Raw genomic sequence first — 22,827 nt, 5'->3', positions numbered from 1 at the left:
TTTAAAGACTGACTTTATCTCGAAGCTAGTGGAGTTTAGAACTGGTTGTAGCTGAAGCTGGGATGAGAGCTGTGTTCTCAAACTGGGGCAGACTGGAGCTGGAGAATGAGGCCACAGAGTGTTTTCATATTTAAGACACAGCTCTGCTGCTCTGCACAGTACAGTAGGATACGTCCTGCCTTGCTGAGGCCTTCATAATGAGGCTTCCCTGGGTAGCAGCCAAGTTCAGGCAGCATTCAGCAGTCACTTTACTCCTTCATTTGGGTTCTCTCTTTCAGTCTGGATGACATTAGTGCTCTCTCAAAGTAAAGCATCTTGCCTCTCTTTGTTTTGCTGATAGAAAAGATGGAGAGAAAGCAGATACAGATTTTCTGTCTGCTTTCCTAAGTGCTCTTTCTCTCTGCCTGCCCTACTTTGTTCTATGACCGTGCTCCAGTCGAGAGTGTGCAGCCTGAACACTCTGGAAGTCGGTATGACCTACATGAGTTCAGCTGCCTTGTTCCAACTGATGAGCCACTTTTCAGCAACAAGTCACATGCTGTATGCAGTCATTTCAGACCTCCTGATACAAGTTATTCAACTCCAAAGCTTACAGCATTTTTGTTGAGCTTAAAAAAAAAATAAACTACTGTTGTTCTTCTAGAGGATGACTTGACCTGTGAAATCACCCTGAATGCAAAAAACAACTGGTCACAGTCAAATACGTTGCTACACAAGAGGGGTTGTGAAAGTATAGTAGAGATGTGCAGAATCCACCCTTCATGTATTTCATTTCCAGTCAAAACTACAATTAAGTGCACATTATGCATGTTTCAGGAGATATTTCTGGTTTGGATACAAGATAATCCCCTTGCATAAAGAATGGGAAAGTCAAAGAATAATTAGTGAGGGGTTTCCAAAACAAGAGTTAAAAATATATATACATATTAAAAGAGAGAGCAAAAATGTAACTCGTGGGACCTTAAAACTCTCACCAGTAGACGAACAGTACTTAAAGCTTTCCGGTTTTAGAGACTAAAGGAAAATCAAGCTACACTCTTTCTTCAGAAATCCACAGGTGTTTCTTCTTCATCCATCTAGCATGAGACAACAACTCAGCACACTGGGTCTGATAGGATGGGTGGATATCAAAAAGCTGTTACTGAGGAAAGAAAACAAATGGACAAACATAAAAAATCTATTCCAACAAAGAAGCGTCCTGTGTTCTCAGAACAGACTGTCCACCCCAGAGTCTAGACCTCAGCATCTTTGAATGAGTTTTGGATTACTTGGATCATAAGAATCAGGAAATTGAACCAACTTCTAAGACTGAACTTAATTTCCCTGCAAACGCCTTTGAAAAAAGTCTCCCTAAAATAAAGGAAACAAAATAAAGAATAAGGCTTGACCCAATAAATACTAAAAAAATTAGGTATTATATAATAATAAATGAACAATGGTCTCTGACTTTTGTGCAGTACTACAGCTGCAAAATGTGACCTCCTAGCAAAGAGTTGCACTCAAAAGGATTAAAATGCTCAGTCTGGTGTATAACTCTGGCTTTTCTGGAGCCACTCCTCTTGCAACAAAATGTCAATTATAAGACAGTTCAACCTTCCTCTGAGTTTACAGTAGTGCAAAGCTCCACTGCATATGAACTCTTTCAGTAAAACCCATTCAAGTGAATGTCCTAATTATCTGCGCAGGTATTTTCCTATCCTGAAAGTGAGGTATCAAGGCCACATTCACTCTGTCCAAGTGTAACACCATTTAAGGTTCTTTAGATGTTATCCCTTTGGAGGGGCCCCCAATTCTTAGCATCAAAAACAAGAGGTGGCCACGGGTCAGAGGTCACCCTGGCTCATCACATCTATAGAAAAGGTGCTTAAGAGCTCATCCTTGTGGTGAATTAGCATGTGTTACTAGGCCAAAAGCTCGTTTGACGGACCTGGTGAAACTGTTGCTCTTCATCATGGCTCTTAGATAAAGACAGATAGGAGCACACTCAGTAGCTTCAGGGATAAACAGACAGTTTGCTGGAGAAACGCCAGGCTACGCCTTGAGCTGGCCCCTGACCAAAGTGGCATTTGTCCACAGCAGTGTTTGGGCCAGGCATTAACCTATCCAAAAGGACCAGATCCAGCTTTGTAGCTGGTATGTGGTCAACCAGAGTGGTGGTACCTCCTATAGGCCTACACACCCAAAGAGTTTAACAGTGGTGTAGTCTTGCCAAGTGCTAACTCTAGGTGAAGGAGCTCATAGGCCTCTGCTGTTTCTAAGAACAGAACTGCCATCAAGTTAAACCTCTAGACCAGGGGTTCTTAAAACTGAGGTCGTGACCAGTTCCAGGGGGTTGCATGAATGATGCTATAAAGATCAAGATACCTTATCAAACACAGGAAAAATAATTTGTATTTTTATTTGTAGCAATGAGTAACAACGCAAGAGCACAGGAAATTAATTTGCATTAAATTTCTCTTTGTACCGAGGTTCACTTTGAAGTAAGGTATTTCTAATCCAAAAAAAAAGAAAGAAAGAAGAAGAAATAATCCTGCTCTACACTCAGCTAACACAATTTCAGGTGAAGATGTTATAAAACAAACAGTAAGTATCTGAAACAGTAGATGTATAGAAATATAGTCCAGGAGAGAAATAAAATCTATAAAAGCATGGACAGGAATCAATGTAATCACACTCATAAAATATTTTAGCTAAACGAAGCAGTAGAAGTATGCGTCACAATGCATGGCTAATTATACTCATCCCATATTTACAGTATTATTTCAGTGCGACTAACAAGCATTTCACAAACCACAGTGTAGTCCCAGCAGCACAAGGGTGGAAAAAAGGGTGGAAAGACACTGTAATTAAGTAAAGTATGGTCAGTGTGTCAAAATCTTGCCCAATTAAAGTGGAAGTACGGTGCCAAGAGAAAGTAAAAAAATACCTACATTTAAACATACTCAGTTAAATGGAAATAAGAGGTAAACATTATATTGATATGATGATTAATGTGTGGTGTGTGATGCAGTGATTAAAGGTGCTATTGTTCCAAGTCAAACTGGCACAGTTTTATTTTACAATCAGGAATTGTGCTTGATGTTTTAATTTAAAAGAAGTATTTTAAAGGTCTAAATGTAAATGTAAGGACTAAAGGGTATACCTTCTCTTGGAATTAAAATAATTACATTTTAATAATGCTTAAATAGGGTTCAGATATTCCAAAATAACACTTGAGTATAGTAACAAAGTATCATCACTTAAATTAAAATAAAATTTTCCAGCCCTGAGCAGAAATTAAGAGATGTTTCATGTGAGGTTTAAAAATCCCTCAGAGAACGACTGGACATTTTTCCCACTATGACTCACTTTCATCTAAAAAGCTGCTACACATATCAGTCATAGCAGCCTCATTCCAGGCCAATGGTGTGTCACCTACGTGTAAAATACCGAACCTCTCAATCACCTCACAAAAATGATCTCCTCTCTTTAGCTGGGGATGAGTGGATGAATTGGGTCTTAAAACGTGGCAAATACAGGATTAAGTAAGCTTTTGGTTACACTGTGTGTGAGTTAATGTTCATCCTAGACCATCTGGACAGGTGACTGGAAGACAGCACACAAATATGCTTACAACACTATTTGAAATATGATATTTGATTGCTTAAAAGATGAAAGAGACAAAATAACTGCAACAGGAAATATAGTTAATCACTTAATGCTTATAATCCATTTTAATCTTACAACATGAACACTTGATGATCCTACAAATAAGGAGCAGGCGGTATGGCAATATTTCATCACTATTGTGATGAATTACATCACAATATGCTTCAGTACTTAAAAGAACTGACCAGGTGCATGTTCCGTTAGCAAGAGACCATAATGAGTGCATGGAATTAGTGCAGTACAGTACATGAAAAGATGAATAAAATCACTGTACTTATAGCTTTTAAAAGCAGCTTTTAAATTGGGCCCCGACAGTGCATTGTGTCTATTCCAACTGTTCATGATGCATTTCACGTGTCATGAAAATGTCTTTAGGTATTACGTTATTATTATTATTGTTATGTTACTATCATTTTTTGCCAAATCCCCCATCCCTACTTACTCAAGTGTTCTTCAGCCTGAGTTTTCAAATTCTTGCATGTTTGCTGAATGCTTTGGAGCTTTTTGGCGTTGGCCAGTCCTGACTAACACTGACTAACCTGGCTGCACCTGTGTTTTACAATGGAAAGCAGAACAAAATGTATTCATTATCATTTGACATGTGACAGCGGTGTCTACCCACACCCAACCACTAAATGAACATCACATGTGAGTGCAAATGCATTCCTTTCTTAAGCTTGGGTTGCTGACTCAAGTACAAGCTTCCTCTGAACAGCACGCATGACCAGCAGTACACATCTAAAAGCTTTTCTCAACCATCAGAAGCTACATTTATACAACAGGCTATAATGTTCAGCTCTGCTTCCGCTCTTGACCTGGTCAGATTCACAGTTTTGACTTTTGATAATTTACAGCAACAGCAAACTGTTATTAAAAAGAACAGGCTTTCTGCTGTTTTGACCTCAAGGAGCAGATCAGCTAGGTATGGGATATGAGCAGGCTCTGCAGTCTAAGCTGGATATTTCCAGACGCTTACCTCACCCTGGAGTAAATATGCAGCACCACAGTAAAGGGAGGCAAGATGCTATTACAGATATTGCTCATCCTTTTATTCCTGCCTCACTCCTTTACTGCCAGTGCCAGAGACTGAGGTCAGTGAAAGCTTTAAATGGATTAAAACCCACGCAGGGGCACAAACACTCACATAGGAAGTTGTGTGTCCCTAAGGTGGAGGTGGAGCAAAGCACTAGAATAGGCTAAGAAGAGTTTTAATGCCTTAAGGCATGAATAGGTAATTTTTCTATGTGTGTGAGTGAGAAAGAGAATGAGAAAAAGGGAAGAACATACTACAAGTATACACCACTGGTCTGCAAGTACGTACACAAGGGCACCATATGCTTGTTGTCTCCACACTGTCGAACAGTGATTTATATCCTCTTATTCAAAATTCCAAATTATGGAAGCCAAAATTTTATTGGATTTGCCCTGGCAAGGTAACACTCCTCTCTACATATCCTACTACAGGTGTGGTCACTGTAAGCATTTATATGAATTTATTCTTAGCCAGACACCATGAGTATAAAAAGACACCATGAACATTACTGAACATTGCGTTCCACCAAAGCCCATACATTACTGAGCACAGGTTGACCAAAAAATGGGATCTATCTGCAGGGTACAAACAAAGACTGATATTGTTTATGATTATGTTGGCTGTTGTCTGAATCACTCGTTCAACTACATTGCTGATGATATCACATGAAAAAACTTTCAGCTGTAAAAAAATCAAGCATATTTCAATATATAGGGAGGATTGCAAAAGTTGAGAGCAAAAGTTGAGAGGTAAAGATTGACTTGTTGATGACTGAATTCAGCAGATCATCTGCACCATTAATTTCTTTGTCCAAGCTCTCAACCGGGTAATTTGCTTCTGTGAAAATTAACATTTTATTTCCTTTTTTATTTTATTTTTATTTTATCTCAGTAAAAATAATAAAAACTGTCAAAGGTGTAGGCTTTTACACTTTACCAACGTAATCTTAATGCTCTAACAATGCTACTTTTAATGAGTTTGACTGAAATTGGCTGCCAAATACTACAACCATTTAAACCATGATTTTGGAGTACACTAATCCATCATATGCTAAAGACAATAGTAATTATTAATGAAAAACTCTCTGAGTTGAGGTCATGCCCTCTTGTGAACCCCTAGAATGCAGAGTGTGAAGCGCACATGCCACAAATGATCACTGTTCTGCTTCACTGTCCATGGCATGGGCACAGATGCAACGAGTTCTCAAAAGAATGGAAGAATGTAAGAGAACAGAGAGAAAGAAAGGAGAAAAAGGGTAGCAACTGAAGTTTAGTACAGCAGCACAGCCTTGTACTGCTCTGGGAAGCTGTATGGCTCGCGTGCCTGACGCATGGGGGTTGGCGAGAGGAACAGGGGCCCTGTAAGAAAACGCCTGCAGCTCGGAAAATTCTGTAAACACCACACTTCACTTCTCAGTGAGCGAAAGGCCAGGAGGACATCTGTTGTCCAAAACTACACCTGTTTGCATGTAACAAGGTATAGGAAGAGGAGAGACTGCACATTGATTTTCTTTACAACACAGACAACATGACACAGCTCTGAATAACAGACCTTTGTGTGAAGACGTGTCTTATGTTAGCCGTACTGCTACCTGTCTGCATTCCGTAGATGGCACCAGACATGTGAAATGCATGCTTATGTTTAGACGAGAGGAATCCCAGCTATTCATGTGTGTCTCACGTGCAAAGAAGGGGAAATGCGCTTAACGTTGTTGATATTCATGAGTATTGGTGGCATGTGTGCCAGATGTTTCAAATGACTTCCAAAGTTTGTTCCCTACTGCCTGACTGGGGTGCAACACAGTGCTGGGTCGCATTCGTTTGACAATCAAAGTCAATAGTGGGAGATTAGAGTAATTGAATCAAGTGTGTGACAGATTTTAACAGTAATGAAGGGTCGGTTACTGCAACCGAGCATAGCTCCAGATGGAGATGATTTCGGGAAGAGGGCAGAGGTGGGTTTCAAAAGTATCAACAGGGCTGCATGTGATGATCGGGGGGCTTAAAAATTGCCACACACACACACACACACACACGTTTACACAGGCAGGGTCACATGTGATGAATGGGTGGGATTGGAAAGTGATTTATACTTTCACTCACACATACATATACATACAATGAAGTAGGTACATAAGTAGAAATGCATGCAAAAGTAACTGATATAGTATTAACGAAATAGGAATTTTACACTTCATCACCAGATGTAGTTGATCGGCCGAAACATGTTTGGTGTCCAAATTAATTTACGCTGGATTTACAAGGCTAACATTGCTAGACGTGAATGGTCACCCAAATCTTTTCCATACATACATCCCCAAAACATCTCTCATCTCGCACACAGTTCATAAAAATTACTGACATGGCAGATTCAGAAAGACAGTGAGAAACTGCGGGAAAATTACATGACCCCACTTCCTCATGTAAAAAGAAACTTAAATAATAAATAAATAGTGCCAAAAATTGCCATTCAACTCCTGTGTATAACACTAATGAAATCCATGAGTTACTGTGTACGTGTTTGTCATGCACTGTATTGGGAATGGATTGTCCCTCAGGGGAGCAGCCTTCAGACATATAGTGCAACAATACTTTGAAGACTACAACACAGATTCTGCTTTAAAGGTTTTAGGTGTACTTTACAAACATGATTTCTCACAACTGAACTTTGTAAACCGTGGAAATCACCATCCCACTGCTCATGCATAATAAGTATTACCTTATTATTTTAAAACTCAGCAAAAGAATGACAGAGGATCTAGTGGCTTACGTATTTGCCTGAGGGTTGACTTGGAGGTAAAGAGCCGGGGCACAGCGTGGGCGAGCTGGCTGGACTGCACAGCTCAGGGAAGGGGTTGGGGATGGCAGGCAGGGAGGACGTACGATACTGCTCCTCCTCCACCTGCAGTCTCCTGCTGAAAGAGGAAGAGGGACAGAGTGTTATAGACTAATGTATTACACAATATGATACACTTAGTCTTGGTCTTACACTTAGTCTTGACTAAAGTATGCAGTAAAATTGCCATGCAGATACAATTACTGGCATAGCAGTGGCATTCCTGCCTGTATACAGGGTGACAGCCAATATTTTATCCTATAGTGCTTTGAACATATACTAAATGTCCCTGATGGTGTGTTTTCACTGAAGTTTGGATTTTGTTTTGTATGTGAACAGGAGTGTCCTGTGTCTGCAAAAAAAGTTATCCCATGAGTCTACTTAGTGTTTGTGCGTATTTTCTAAGATATTCACTGTAGGTTTTGTTTGTTTTGCTGGCTGCCAGCTCCATTTGGTTGCCATGCTGTTCTTTAGTGTTTGTTATTATTTTGTTAATTAAATAGTTGATTGCCTGTTTTCAGTTCTATTTTTGTTTTAATTATTTGTTTAATTATGTGTTTTTGTAGGTTTTAAAAACCTTTTATGAACGAACCTCAATGGACTAGTTTACAGAGTGAATATTTCCAAATGCTTTAGAGCATGAGGCTTTCCTGACATATTCTGGAGAAGTTTGATACAGCTGGTCATTGTGCCTCATTCTTCCAGTCTGTTTCAGAACAGTTAATCATTTATTCCTTATGACGCACAGACTTCCAAATGCTTTTAGCCGAACATCATGTCTTGCGTGCTTTCATTCAGTGTTTCATCTTAGACTTATACACATGTATGTGGTATTTTTGTTCTTTGGCTATAGATTAATTTGGCTATAGATTAAATATTCTCAACGTGTAATTAAACAATAGGTAGGAAGAATCTCTGTGCTTTTTATATTTGTACCATGTATAATAATTCAGCCAGCATGTCTGCATTTTTAAACAAGGAATTTTGCTGACTATTCACAATGTGTAATTTTCATAACAACCTGTGGTAAATTATTTTGGACTGGTGTTTATGTTTAAGCTATTTACAGCTTTAAACACAGTACATTTCCATAGCTTATCTGTGTTTGAGTATGAGCCTTTCAATACAAACACAGCTGTTTGGTCTAAAGGCTTTTCAAAACTTTACTCAGCACCATGTAGTGAGTGGATTTAACTGTTATTATAGACGGAATTATAGAACTATTTTTACATTTCATTATAACTGGTTTAGGAACATCATCCTGGGGTTGAAATGCAAGAATGAAAACTGAATGAAAATACTGGCTTTGCTCTTGAGCAAACTGATTTTGTGATGATCCATTTCTGAGCTCTGCAAAGAAGAACTATTTTGGTTCGTTACATCACCTTTTAACAGGTGGTTATTTAAAGAACCATTATTGGAAACCAAATATGTAAAATAAAGTTGAAAGTCTTAAAAAAATATTTTTAAGACTGTACTATGCATTTAACATGCACAAGAAAGAGGGTACTCAGTCACTGTGAGCTCTTGTTGGGAATAGAACGGTCACTGTGTTTCGGAGCTCAGCTCTGCTCTGGCACCATGTGGGGTGTTTTGGAGACTAGTCTTAAAGAGAGAGACCTTTTAAAAGGTCAAACACACAAGCACACACACTCGCACGTAGACGTGTGTGTCCCACAGAGGTCAGTGCTAAGTTTAAACACTAACCTCTCAGTGAACCCTTGACAAAAAAGGAACTCCCCCAGCTCATTACCCTTCCTTTAAAACGCAAGCCTGCTCTAATCCACTGCTCAACACACACACACACACACACACACACACACACACACACGCACACACGCACACACACACACTTTGTTTTTCTATAATGTTAAGACGTGATCATCTATGCATGTCCTGATGCAAACACACACACACATCTTCTAAGCTGCTTTTCCTTCTGGGTCGCAGGGGGTGGAGCCTAACAATAGTAGTAATAATAATAATAATAATAATAATAATAATAATAATACAGCCTCATTTCCAAAAAAGTAGGTACACTTTGGGACACCATACAAGTTGGGGCAAAATGTACATTAAAATAGAATGCAATGATGTGCAAATCATTTAAAAGCAAAATTAATTTGAAAATAGTATGAAGACAATGTCATATGTTGAAACTGAAGAAGTTTATTGAAAGATATTTGCCCATTTTGAATTTGATGCCAGCAACAAAAAGTTGCAAAAAGATGCAAAAAGTTGCATCACTGTTTTTTTTAAGCAACACTTTGTCAGCGTTTGTGAAAGGAGGAGACCATTTGACTCATTTATGCTTGATATAGGATTTCAGCTGCTCAACCATTTGGGGGCTACTTTATCATATTTTTCGTGTCATAATGCACTGTACACAGATAACAAGCCAGGTGGTCCCTCTCCTCTTTAGTGGCATTTATGATTTACAAATAAAATTTTACTCACAGATATCTCACAATATTCACAGACAGTGGTTTTCAAAAGTGTTCATGAGCCCATATAGTGATTTCCACTACAGAATTGTGTCTGTTTTAATGCAGTGCTGCCTGAGGACATGAAGATCACAGCCATCCAATACTGGTTTCCACAGCCCTATCCCTTACATAAAAAGATTATTCTGCATTCTGTTTTATTATGCAACGTAGATGAACTGCCTTTGGCTACGTTTACACAGCAGGTGAAAGTGGCCCAAATCAGATTTTCTCACCAAATCTGATTTTTTGTTTGGCTGTTCACATTATCTTTTAAATGTGATTTGTATGAGACAGCAGTCTGAACAGATCACGCTCCCAAACCGAGCCGCATGTGAAAAAAAGGACAATACTTCACATGGCTCATCTAGAGGTAAACAATCATGAAGACTAGCGAACACTAGTCGTTTCGTCTTCACCAGCATCGCAGGAGAGATTATAAAGTTCCATTGGTTGACAGCTGGGCTCATCACCCCCAGTGTGTTCGAGTTCAGCGTAAAAAGGGCGTGTTATTCAGCCATGGGTACTTCTTTGGTTAGTGTCCTTGGATTCTTTAAACTGTTCTCCGACGCTGCAGTCCCGGTCTCCTCCGGCCGCGTTCGGCCTCTTCATTCGAAACCTCTTCAAACACGAAGCGGCTGCAATGAGTCTTTTCTAATTTTTTGGTACAGGAACATCAGCCTAAATATTTATGAGCCTCAGCAGCGCGAAATGATGACAAACGTCGAGTTGGACTGACATAAAAGTCGCATGAATTCCGATCTGGCTGTTCAGACTGAGTCACATTGCCACAGATCGGATATGAATCGGATTTCAGTACCACATATGAAAGCATCTCAAATCGGGACCTAAAATGTCAGATTCAATGCCGTTCACTCTGCCACACAGATGACACATCTGTGTCACATATGAGGATAAAGATTTGGGCCACTTTTACTTTCTGTGTAAATGTAGCCTTTGCTATTTTACTTTGAGAAATGTTATTCTTAATTTGTTTTTCACCCAATCATTAGATATCATTAGATATCATGAGATATTCCAGATGTTTTTTTAGCATTACTTAACATTATCAGTCTTTTGTTGCCCTGTCTCAACTTTTCTTTTTTTTGTGTTGCTGGCATCAAATTTAAAATGGCATATAAAACAAAAAAATTCAGTTTCAACATTTAATATGTTGGCTTTGTACTATTTTCTAGTAAATATCAGGTATAAAATCATTTGCACATCATTGCATTCTATTTTTATTTACATTTTGTATAAAGAGTCCCAACTAATACGCATGAGAGATTATTATTATCTATGTAATTACCTAAAAACGAGATGTCCTGTATGCATTGTTTGATTTTATTTTCAAGTAAATTTAATTAATTAATTTGACAGGAGAAAACATAAAACACACTTAACAGAATATTACACAGAAGCCTCAACAACTATTCTAAAATTTTACACCATTCTTACATTACATTCTTTTCAGGAGCCTTGCTTTCAGTTTGTCAAAGAAATCTGCAAGGATATTTTTAAAATCTCCAAAGTTCAGTCTTTGGTTGCATTTTCTGCCTCTCATGATCCAAACAGTCTCAATAACAAATTTACACTCATTAGTCTGTAACGCCCATATTTTCCAAGTTTTCAATTTTTTTATCCATTTTATTTCCCCAGTAATGGCTTCTTGACAGCTACAGACTCTAGTTGGCTTTTCATAGTGGAAGGATGGATACAAACACCTGTAGATTTGTTCAGATTTGAAGCAAGAGACAAGAAATCTACGCAAGTGGAGAATGATTTTCTTCTCTCTCTCAAAGATGAAAACTTTAAGCATTATTTATCTGATTGTGACAGTTTTGGTGGTCTTAAGGGTCTTGTACAAAAAGTTGTTAGGGTCCCTTTTTCTCGGTATCTTGTCTCTGTATCAGTCTGTGTCTGACATTATTTGTGTAATAGCATGTTCCACATGTATTACATGCAATTACCTATTATAAGTTTACATTTTCTTTAATTTTTCACCTAAAACTAACCCTCCTAGTAACCAATGACCAGTAGCCAATTTTTTAAATGACACATAGCTTCTGTGAAAGCACTCGAGTTATCCACAGTGTCTGTGTACGAGACTGTCTGCAATTTGAGAAAAATGTCGAACATTCTAAAATTATATTTACTGTTACAAAAAGAGGAATTATTTAGCCATGTTTTGGAAAAAGCCAAGAGGCATGAAATTCTTCAGATGTTGTGATATTTAAGTGCAGTTCATCCCCACTTAAGGTCTAGCATATGCTCTGTGTCTGTGTTTATGTATGTTACCTGACAGCTAAGATGTGCATGGGCTGGGAGCGGCGCAGTTTCTGGTGCAGGGAGGTGAGCTGGCCATGTGCTTGGCTGTGTGAGTGTGTTTGCTCGTTGGGCCGATGAGACTGGCCATTGTGCAGCAGGGGAACAGCCTCGGCTTGCACATTGTAGGTGGAGCAAAGACTCTCAAACGAAGAGTTCATATCATTTACCAGCGCTTCCAGATCCACATCATCCTCTGTGAGAGAGAGAGAGAGACATATTCACATTATACAAAAGGACTATAAATCTCTGACTTCACACAATGATTTTCACTTGATGACGATGATTATTTAAGAAACAATGCATTTCGATGTTCCTTTTTTTTAATATGTTCATTTTAATATTCAAATGTAAATCTGAAAATGATACTTGTGTATTTGCAATTGCATTTCCCATGTGAGTGTGCATTATTTAAGACATGATACAAATTCAAATGCAAATATCTTGAAATAAGATGATTTTGGAAAGCCAGGTTAACAACCACTGACTGTCATGTCTGTAATATGTTTAAGGATGGAAGGCATTAAAGCAGGGTAGTGTTTCTCTGACCGTCCTGTTACCAACACTGGTGCTCGTTACTGCCACAAGCTCTCTTAGTCAAATAAAAATCCACACATAACAACAGCTCTTTAATAACGGATGACTTTTTCAAATGGGTGTGTTAAAGCAGGGAAACCACTACAATGGGCTGAGCGGTGAGCAAGACCTCTGATAATCCCCAGAGCCTGTCACGATATCACTAACACTGGCTTGTGCCAGCCATATCACTAGCAACGGTTGCTAATAAACCTATGTATTGTAAACAGGTGTGTAGCTCTGATCTGTTGAGGGTGTATACTACCTTCTAGCCAATGACTGCTGGGATAGGCTCCCGCTCCCCCAATGACCCAGAAGGATAAGCGGCTTAGATGGTGTGCGTGTATTTGTCTGACTACCTCACTGACTGTAAAAATGCAGTTGCAATGAATGTAAATACACATGTTGCATCTGAATTTAAACTGTTTGTATTTGAAAGTAAATTGTGCATTTCTGTGTATAATGGCTGGTAAAAACTAATATAAGAACTTTTGAGATTTCATTTTCATTGTCTTAGAGGTCTGACTCTGACATTTTTGATTTGTAATTGCATTTCATCATCACACTCCTACTCTGCCGAAAGAAAATGCATCTGCAAGACTGCTGTCTATTTGGAGTAGATTATATTAGAAAATCCTTTGTTTAGGAGCAACTGTAAGATTTTAGGACTGCATTTCAACCTCCTACCACTAGATGTAGCAAAAGGATTAACTTTAATAGCAATATTACTATTTTCAAGTGAACAATATAAAGCTTCAAATGTTCCAGTTTCCATAGCAGGATATGGTAGCTGTTCCTGGTTATGGAGATTTGCCGTCCTGGTGATTTCAGATCCAACACATTTGGTTGTATTATTCACATGCTCCTGAAGGCCTTTATTAGCTGGATCAAATGTGTTCGATTAGGGTTGCAGCTACAAGGTGGTAGATCTGTAAGACCAGCTTAGGGCACTAATTAGCATTAGAGCATTAATTAGCATTCAACTAAAATTTTCAGTCACTTGAATTGACTGGACTGTTTAACAATGAGGATGTCTCATACAGCAGGCTTTTATCAAGATTCACTAACCTCTGCATCCATCTAACTTTTCACTGGTTCACAGAATCATAGGACTTACAACATGAATTAAAGTGAGTGGTAAAATGTATGCTGAAAGACTCAAGACCCCTTTATTCTTAAAACAAATGTCCTAACTACTCAGGCCATGAGACACTTACTGATATTCTGGCATAATGCCTAATACAGCACAACATTTGACCCACAGTTACAGTGCAGGTAACCACATCACAGGAATCAGCACTCCTCCCGGTGGGATGTATGTTGTTGCTTCATATAGCTGTTGATCAAATTTCAATTTTTAGCTGGTCTGTCAGGAGGTCAGTCCGTCCACAGCAGCTTTAAACACTTCTCATTTTGCCAGAGACAAGCAGAGATGCATTAAGATAAAGAGGATAATGGGAAATGATAATGTGAATAAGTATTCTGGGCACACCAGACCTTAAAGGTTAATGCCGTGCTCTTGTCTCTGTGAGTGACCAGGCACATCACAGACCTCTTCCTGAAAATGTGTCAGCTAGCTACTTCACTGCTGACTAATCCCGCAGTATTAATAGAGCCAAGTAAGCCCCTTCTCTGCTTATAGATCCTAGAGTTAAGACACACAAACACAAATCACACACCCAAACACACACCCACACACACTTACATTACAAAATTTGATCAATTCAATACAGTGTATATTTATTTAGAATAAATGCTAGTGAGCCGACCACAGAAGAACATACCTGGCATTAAGACTAATACAGCTGAATTGCTCACGCATAAATTTGAGTGGTGTAAAAAACTAATATCAAATTTAAAACATGATCACCTCGCTCACTGGTAATGTGGCTCTAAAGATGCTGTTTTCTTTGCTCTCTGGCACCAGTCAATACTGCAACATACAGCCTCAGCAAGCTGGCCAGTGTTGCTAGACTGGGCAAGAAAAACTTGTGAAAATAATTATAAGTGATGCTTATCCATTATCCTAGTTTTTCAAGTTTCATACTACTACTACTACTACTACTACTACTACTACTACTAATAATAATAATAATAATAATAATAATAAATGTTTTTATTTAATAATTTAAACACATCTGGAGTTTTCTTTACTCTTACAGAACTGCGGGCTCCAATGCTGATCCTGGAGAGCTATCTTCCAACCACAATTTGCCTTGCCCCAGCTAATTAACTGCTTCTCAAGTCCCTGATTGGCTGAATCAGGTGTTTTACAGTTAAGTAAGGTTGGGGCAGTGTATTGGATACAGCTGGGAACTAAACTCTGCAGGAAAGCAGCTCTCCAAGACCTGGGATGGAATGGCTGCTGTAATGGAATATTCAAACATTCAACATAAAATCTGAGAGAATATTAAAAATGATTTTTTTGGTGCCTGATGAAAAAAACATTTTTGGTGCCTGATGAAAATGTGCCACATTTGCTTTAAACTGCTGTGCATATTTAAGAGCTATTTAATTATGCCAGCTAGGGCTGGGTTTTGTCAGCAACTTCATTATTATAACACATATCACATTATATGACAATACAATATGATACAATAACGACACATTTTGGTCAACATTTAACTTACAGTACAGAACTTACAATAATGATGAATAAATAAAGTTGCCTGGAGGTTAAAATGTGAGAATATGGGCACATATGCGTGTGTGTGTGGCTGTAAAGTTATCAGTGAAGAAAATGTTTACAAACACGTGCCACGTGCGTACAGCAGTAACATCATCTGAATAGTATTTAAAAGTGCACAAAACAGCTCTACAGAGACAAGCCCAAAATAATCACAGCGGCTACAAACAAGTAACTGCTAACTAAGCCATGTATGTGAATATGAAACTAATATGAGTACATGACTAACAAGAATCATACCTTGCATGCCTTAAAAACCAATAAGAAAAGATACTCAATTCATTCACACAAACAACAGCAGACACTCAACTAATGAATAAACTTCACTGTGCTGGTTTCTCCTAAAATGATGTGTCAACAAGACCAGAGTCTTTTTATCATGGCTTTTATATACAAATAATAATAAATAAAGAGTAACCTCTAAATGTAAGAACACATATCTAACTGATGTTAATGTTAGCTCTGCAGAACAAGCACACTGACACACCTCCAAATGCTGGTTTCAATGCGCACCCCCTCAAAGAAACAGACGTTTCACTAGCAGGGCTTGGCAGGCGCTTTACGGACATAAACGGCTTTATATCAGCCCATCAAACATGCAGAGGTCTCAGCAGGACAGACAGGCTTGTATTGCACGCATAAATTAACCTCCATTGAAATATCAAACCCACACTCCACAGGGGCAGACAGCAATGCTTAGTAGGCTCTGACTTGGCAGTAACAGCAGAGGCCTCTAGGGAGGACTTCTACTGCATCAGAGAAGCAAGGAAGGACACTGGGATGTGGATTCTGATGTTAGGAACTATTTCTGATATTAGAGTTTCTGTACTAGATTTAATTAACAGATGTTCCACAGAACAATTAAACACAAGGAAGAAGCAAAAAAGGTCATCTGCTGATAATGTATTGTAGCTCTTAATGGTGCAGACTAAAAATTAGTAGAAGAAAATTTAGCAGCAAATGGAGATTCATATTTTAAAGTTTCATTATTCAAAAAATAAATAAATAAAATAAAAAGCATATCTTTCTCCAAGTCATTCGTATGGGTTTCAATTTCATGTCCATGTAGACCTTAAACAATCCTTTTTTTGGTGAATCTGATCACATTTGGGTTCTACTTTAACATAGGAAAAGCCATGTGTAAGCATCCTCAAGGACACGTGAGTGGATTACGATCAGATCACACAAACCACAAACCATCTTGAGCATCTCTATGTAGTCTTGGACAGCTCCAATAGCCCTGCTCCTTTCATCCTCTACAGGCTGTTGCCATTGACTGCAATGCTCTCCAATCACCTTAACCAAGCTCGACACTGGTGATAGAGCTTAGCCACTGGACTAGTGGAGCCTTCCGGTGACATATAAAGTTGGCCCAGTGATTAAGGAACGGTGGTTCTCCTTCATAGAGTCATCTAATCCAGGTCATACTGCATTCATTGCAGAGGAACCACCATTCACCCCTCGGTAAGCACTCATTTCTGGGGAGTCCCCATTGTATCTAGTGAGATCCAGACAATGCAAATGCAACACTGATGCTGAACCTGACTTTCCTGCTTGAAAGTTCTAACATCTTACATTTTTTGATTATTGCATTAAGTGGTATATTTGTGACATATTGGCGAAACCAAAAGCTTAGGAATAATAATAATAATGACATATCACCCACTAATACTGCCTAAAACTGGAAAAGCTTTGCCATAAGCATTTTTACTGCATCTTATCAACCCACACCGCTGACAGGTTAAGTTCCATCTATTGGCACATGTACCTCATGCCAGCGACACAGTGTACTGAAAAAGAAAAACACTGTAATCAAATCACTATCCACCATAACCACTGAGGAGGACTTGAAACCAAATTGGCTGCAGGACTTCTTCAAATAGGTAATACAGTGTCATATGTGCCCAGCCTGAATGGCTAGATGCCTCTCAGAAATGACTGATGCATTATTCCTGCATAGGTTCCCATAACAGCAGTCTGCACAACAGACTATGGGGGTGTAAGTGCAGTGCTGTGTCAGTGCAGAGTGAAATGGTTGCACAACGTTGCTTAATGTCAGATCATGGTGCCTCATTATCAAACAGAAATTTCACATAGTTTTCTACCTTAAAGCGCATAGTCATTTAAGTGCTAACCTCCAGCAGACATTCTGGCAAGAAAGCATTTATCACAAAACAAAAAACGGATATCACAACAACTCTGGAGTACAGTAAGTATAATATAGAACCAAAAAGTTCTCAATCTACTGGGGACCCAGTCCACATTTAAAAAAAAAAAAAACAAATGTGAAAGCAAACACTAGCTAGCTATAGCCTGTTTTCTGCAATTCCTTCAATACCAGTTTACAGTTTTGTGCAAAAGTCAGAGACCAAATTTGACCTATTTAATTTCCAGTAAAAATGGACATTAAGCACAAGGTATTAAGTTTTCACAAGATATTTCTGAAGAGATATTCTAGATATAAGACAATCCACCTGCATAAGAAGGGAAAGTGAAATGAAATCCCACTCAATTTCTAAGCTGCTTATTCTTCTGGGTCGCAGGGCAAGCTGAAGCCTATCTCAGCAGTCATTGGGCAGAAGGCAGGAAACACCCTGGACAGGTCACCAGTCCATCGCAGGGCAAACACACAAGACATTCACACACACACGGGCAATTTATTGTATCCAATCAGCCTGACTGCATGTCTTTTGACTGCGGGAGGAAACACATACCCAAATGAAAACTAAATGGGGAAAAAAGTTTCCAAATACAGAATTCAAAAAAATTATTAATATCTATCCTTTTAACTGCAGACCAACAAAACAGTCAGATAAACAGTACTTAAAGATTTCATCTTTAAATCTTTGCCAGGCATTTGCCCATCCTTCCACTGTGAGAAAACAACTCAACATGATAAAGACCATGGTCTTAAAGGATCTGTGGCTATCAAGAAGAAAAGGAAGAAAAGGAAATCATGAGCTGCAGAAAACAATTACAAATTTTCCAAGCAGCATGTTTACAACTTGTCCTCTGTTAATGACAATTAGCATGCAAATAGAGAAAGAACAAAGGAGGGTTATGGGAGTGCAGGATGCAGGGGCTGGGACTGGGGCGTCCTGCCGAGGATTCTGTGTGGGGGGGAGGGGTAGAGGAAGCACCCCAAAACAAGCGTAAGCAGACTTGAAAGGAAGCAGTGGAGCCGTTCTTTTCAGCCAGAAACAGGCCGGACTGTATGCTGTGGTTCTAAAATGCTGTAGACAATACAGAAGGAATGCCATCAGACAGTTTGTGGGGGAGGGAGGGAGAGAGGGAGAGAGAGAGAGAGAGGAGAGATATGATTGAATTCAAATTCATACTCAAAATAACCTTTCTACATTGAAAGACATCGCTTGTGTGCACTGTGTAAAAATGAAAGAAAGAAATGATGAACAATGTGAGAGCAAAATAAGACCAGAGCAAGAAGAGAGAGTAGAAAACAAGACAGAATTAGTTTTGTGCCGATTAGTATTTAGTTGTGGCGGCCCGCTCAACTGGAATACAGAGGCAGTTTCATTGTCGCCTTTCATATATATCATTGATCTTGAAAGCGACCCCTGGCCACAGAATTTAGAATTGGCTAACTTGTGCAGAATGTGCTGGCCTGGATATGGCTGTCCAAGACTTCATTGATGACATGCAGACATAGAGGTCTATCTGGACTAACTTGCATCAACACTAATGGCCATTTCAACCAGAGGCAGCAGTTAAGGAGGTCTCAAGTCCTGATTACAAAATTTGTAATTGGGTAACTTTGTACTGGTCTGCCCACATTCCCAAATCTATTCTAGAAAATTTAGGAGTAGTCTACAGTGCTCTACAAGTTTACAAAACCACATCACTGTAGGATTGAGAATTTACTTTAGATGATTTTGTGAATGCAAAGGTCTTAAGGCAATCTTGTGTCCCAGTTTGCTTTGTGCACAGTCACTAATTCTCTCCTAAGACTGTAGAAAAGGCTTGACTCAATTGAGTATTTCATTGTTTGCTTTTCTCTTCTTGTGAAGCTTGGCCATGCAGGGATCATAGCCAACTGAGGGTGGAACACTTATTGCTTGGTAGAGCTCAGGGACTTGCGGTTTGTCACCAGATGGCTCTTTGAAACTTCCTGGGCATCCCTTTCGAGTTTGCATTAATGTAGCCTGGGTGAGTGGTGGGATTCTTCTTGACTGTTGGTTGTGAGGGGACTTAGCAGCAGGAATGGAGTTGAAAAGGTACACTTGACTTTTAAACAGTTTGTGCAGTGTTAAAACTTTAATTGAACTGCTGCCCTCTTGTAGTAGTACCAACTCTTGATTGGGTCTTTAAACCAAATTGTAGGAACCCTATTTTTTCCTTGCTTCCTTTTGTCTTATTTGGTGAATGCAACATCTATACTGTTGAGCATCTACAGAGAGCCAAAAAGAAAGCCACTGAGGTCAAAATAGAGCACATAAACTTGGCTAATGAAGAAGATCTTACACAACAGCTTCATTTTGTTTGTTTGTTTTTTTTACAGTATATATCAACTTTCACAGAAGTGAAACTGAGTTTTTTTTTGTTTGTTTCCTGCGCATGCTATGTGAAGCGACCTTGGGTTTGTGAAAGGTGCTATATTGTAATTTATTATTATTATTTTCACATATAATTAATCCCTACAGGACATTAAATTCTGCTTCCCATGACAGCCTTTCTGGTGTATGTTCATCAGCAAACACAGTAAACCTTTCTGCTCCATTTATTTCTATGACTACAACAATCTTTCTTTTAAAAAAAAAAGAATAGCTTTTGAGTTGTGCCTCCCATGCTGAGGCAATATTGTGCTTAAATCTCATGCTCCGATTATCATGGCTGTTTTTTTCTGTATGCCACAATTAAAGTGAAGCCTTAACAAGAATGACACCCTGTGTCTTCACAAATCAAGTATTTAAACTGATGAAATGTTTACAGTGGAAGAGGTCTAAATATATATGCCAGCATAAACCTAATGAGCAAGTTTCAATCTATAAGAAACTTCTGTGGTGCAACAACCCTTATACTGAAGTGTGTATACATCCCATATCACAAGCATGCAAAAGCACACTTGGATAATGACACAGAGAAGCTACATTTGTTGTGCATGTTCTAAATTCTTAGGTGGAACTAATGACAATAATGAACATCTGTCGAGGAGCTGTTGAAGAGGACTAACCTTGATGATTAGGAGAGTTACGATTGGCTGCCTGCTGAAAACTTGACCCAATTAGTTCTGCTGGTCTGTGATTGGCAGTTCGGTCGACATTGTCCTGCTGAGACAAAAGCCAGTGTACAGCAATATTTTTAATCACAAACATTCTATTTAAAGATTTAGAGAAAGGTAAACAGTCACACACACTTTTAATGACCTCTTGTTTAAACATCCAATAATTCATTAATTTATGTAATATCCAGTTAAAACAGCAATTAAGTGCAAAGTTATTCATTTTTTCAGCATCAGCAAAAACAGCAAAAATTATACTATATACAGTATCTCACCAAAGTGAGTACACCCCTCACATTTCTGCAACTATTTTTTATATCTTTTCATGGGACAAAACTATATATACAGACCATATGCCGCACAATGAATCAAATCGGTCTGCATGGCCGTCGTCCCAGAAGGAAGCCTCTTCTGAAGCTGATGCAAAAGAAAGTCTGCTAACAGTTTGCTGAAGACAAGCAGTCCAAGAATATGGAATACTGGAACCATGTCCTGTGGTCTGATGAGACCCAGATAAACTTGTTTGGCTCAGATGGTGTCCAGCATGTGTGGTGGTGCCCTAGTGAGGAGTACCAAGACAGCTGTCTTTTGCCTATAGTCAAGCATGGTGGTGGTAGCATCAGTGTCTGGAGCTGCATGAGTGTTGCCGGCACTGGTGAGCTGCATGAATTCCAACATGTACTGTGACATTCTGAAGCATTCAGAGCATGATCCCCTCCCTTCTGAAACTGCGCTGCATGGCAGTTTTTCAGCTCGATAATGACCCCAAACACACCTCCAACATGACAACTTCCTTGCTGAAGGTAACGGTGATGGACTGGCCAAGTATGTCTCTGGACTTAAACCCAACTGAGCACCTGTGGGGCATCCTCAAGCAGAATTAGGAGGAGTGCAAGGTGTCCAACATCCACCAGCTCCGTGACATCATCATGGAGGATTCCAATAGCAACCTGTGCAGTTCTGGTGAATTCCATGACCATGAGGTTTCAGGCAGTGCTAGATAATAATAGTGGTCACACAAAATATTGACACTTTAAGCACAATTGTTGACTGTGAGGTGTACTCACTTGTGTTGCAAGCTATTTAAACATTAATGGCTGTGCGTTATTTTTAGAGGACAGTATATCTGTACTGCCATACAAGCTGTACACTGACTACTTTAAGTTATATTCAAATTTCATTTCTATAGTGTTGCCCCATGAAAAGATATAATATTTGCAGAAATGTGAGGGGTGTACTCACTTTTGTGAGATAATGTATATATTGCAAATCTAAATTATATATAATATAAATAATACTTAATATAAATTTACACAGAAACCTCAACAACTATTAATAACAATTTTTTTCAGTATTTAGCATGTCAGCCCTGTATTTGACAATGTTTTTCAAAGTTCAAAGTTGAAGTTTTTCAAAGAAATCTGCAAGTATATCTGCATGTTCAGTTTTAGAAGTTGATTGAATTTTCTGCTTCTCAAAGTCCAAATAATCAGCAACACATTCAATGATGGACTCAATGATGGACTGGGGTCAGTCCATTGTTCTGCAAACAACAGTAGTGTAACAGCTACAACAGTGTTGAGTAGTCTTTTTACAGTGTAAGAATAGACAGAAACAGTTGTGGGTATCTTTAAATGATATTTTTGAAAATCTTTCACTTATGATCCCTTGACTTTCCTCTTCCCTATGCAAGTGGATTATCTTATATCTAAATCTTCTCAGAAATATCTCCTGAAAAATGATCCATTTTGACTGAAGATTAAATAAATGGGGGAAGTCTTTTAATTTTGCACAGTATGATATATCCCTGTAGGGGCTTTTCCAAAATTGATTACTTGACAATTGCAAGACACTCGGAAAAGACACAGAGAAGTAAGTCTGTACTGTGTAAAAGAACACATGATTGCACATACAGCTCATGTATGTCATTAACATTTCTCTCTCCTCAAAGTGTAAGGCTCCTTTGGCCTACCCCTCCATTGTTGGATGTGTGGTGATGCAATGA

The 22,827-nt window shown here is 38.8% G+C and overlaps 1 protein-coding gene across 2 annotated transcripts in view; it reads right to left on the bottom strand.

Moving 5' to 3' along the window:
- The window catches only part of grb10b (growth factor receptor-bound protein 10b), an 81,195-nt gene that overhangs the window by 24,843 nt on the left and 33,525 nt on the right, over positions 1-22,827 (bottom strand). Inside the window, exons 3-5 of one of the 2 annotated variants that reach the window (XM_037536957.1) lie at positions 20,775-20,871; positions 12,298-12,520; positions 7,451-7,595 (exon numbers count right to left, since the gene is read on the bottom strand). In XM_037536957.1, the coding sequence (XP_037392854.1) occupies positions 7,451-7,595; positions 12,298-12,520; positions 20,775-20,871 (465 nt within the window). The remainder of the gene's footprint in view (positions 1-7,450; positions 7,596-12,297; positions 12,521-20,774; positions 20,872-22,827) is intronic. The other variant, XM_017700824.2, reaches the window with a different exon arrangement.

Source organism: Pygocentrus nattereri, chromosome 3 (genome assembly GCF_015220715.1).
Source record: "Pygocentrus nattereri isolate fPygNat1 chromosome 3, fPygNat1.pri, whole genome shotgun sequence".
In the NCBI taxonomy this organism is placed as follows: domain Eukaryota; kingdom Metazoa; phylum Chordata; class Actinopteri; order Characiformes; family Serrasalmidae; genus Pygocentrus; species Pygocentrus nattereri.
This window is presented reverse-complemented; position numbering and strand designations above follow the sequence as displayed.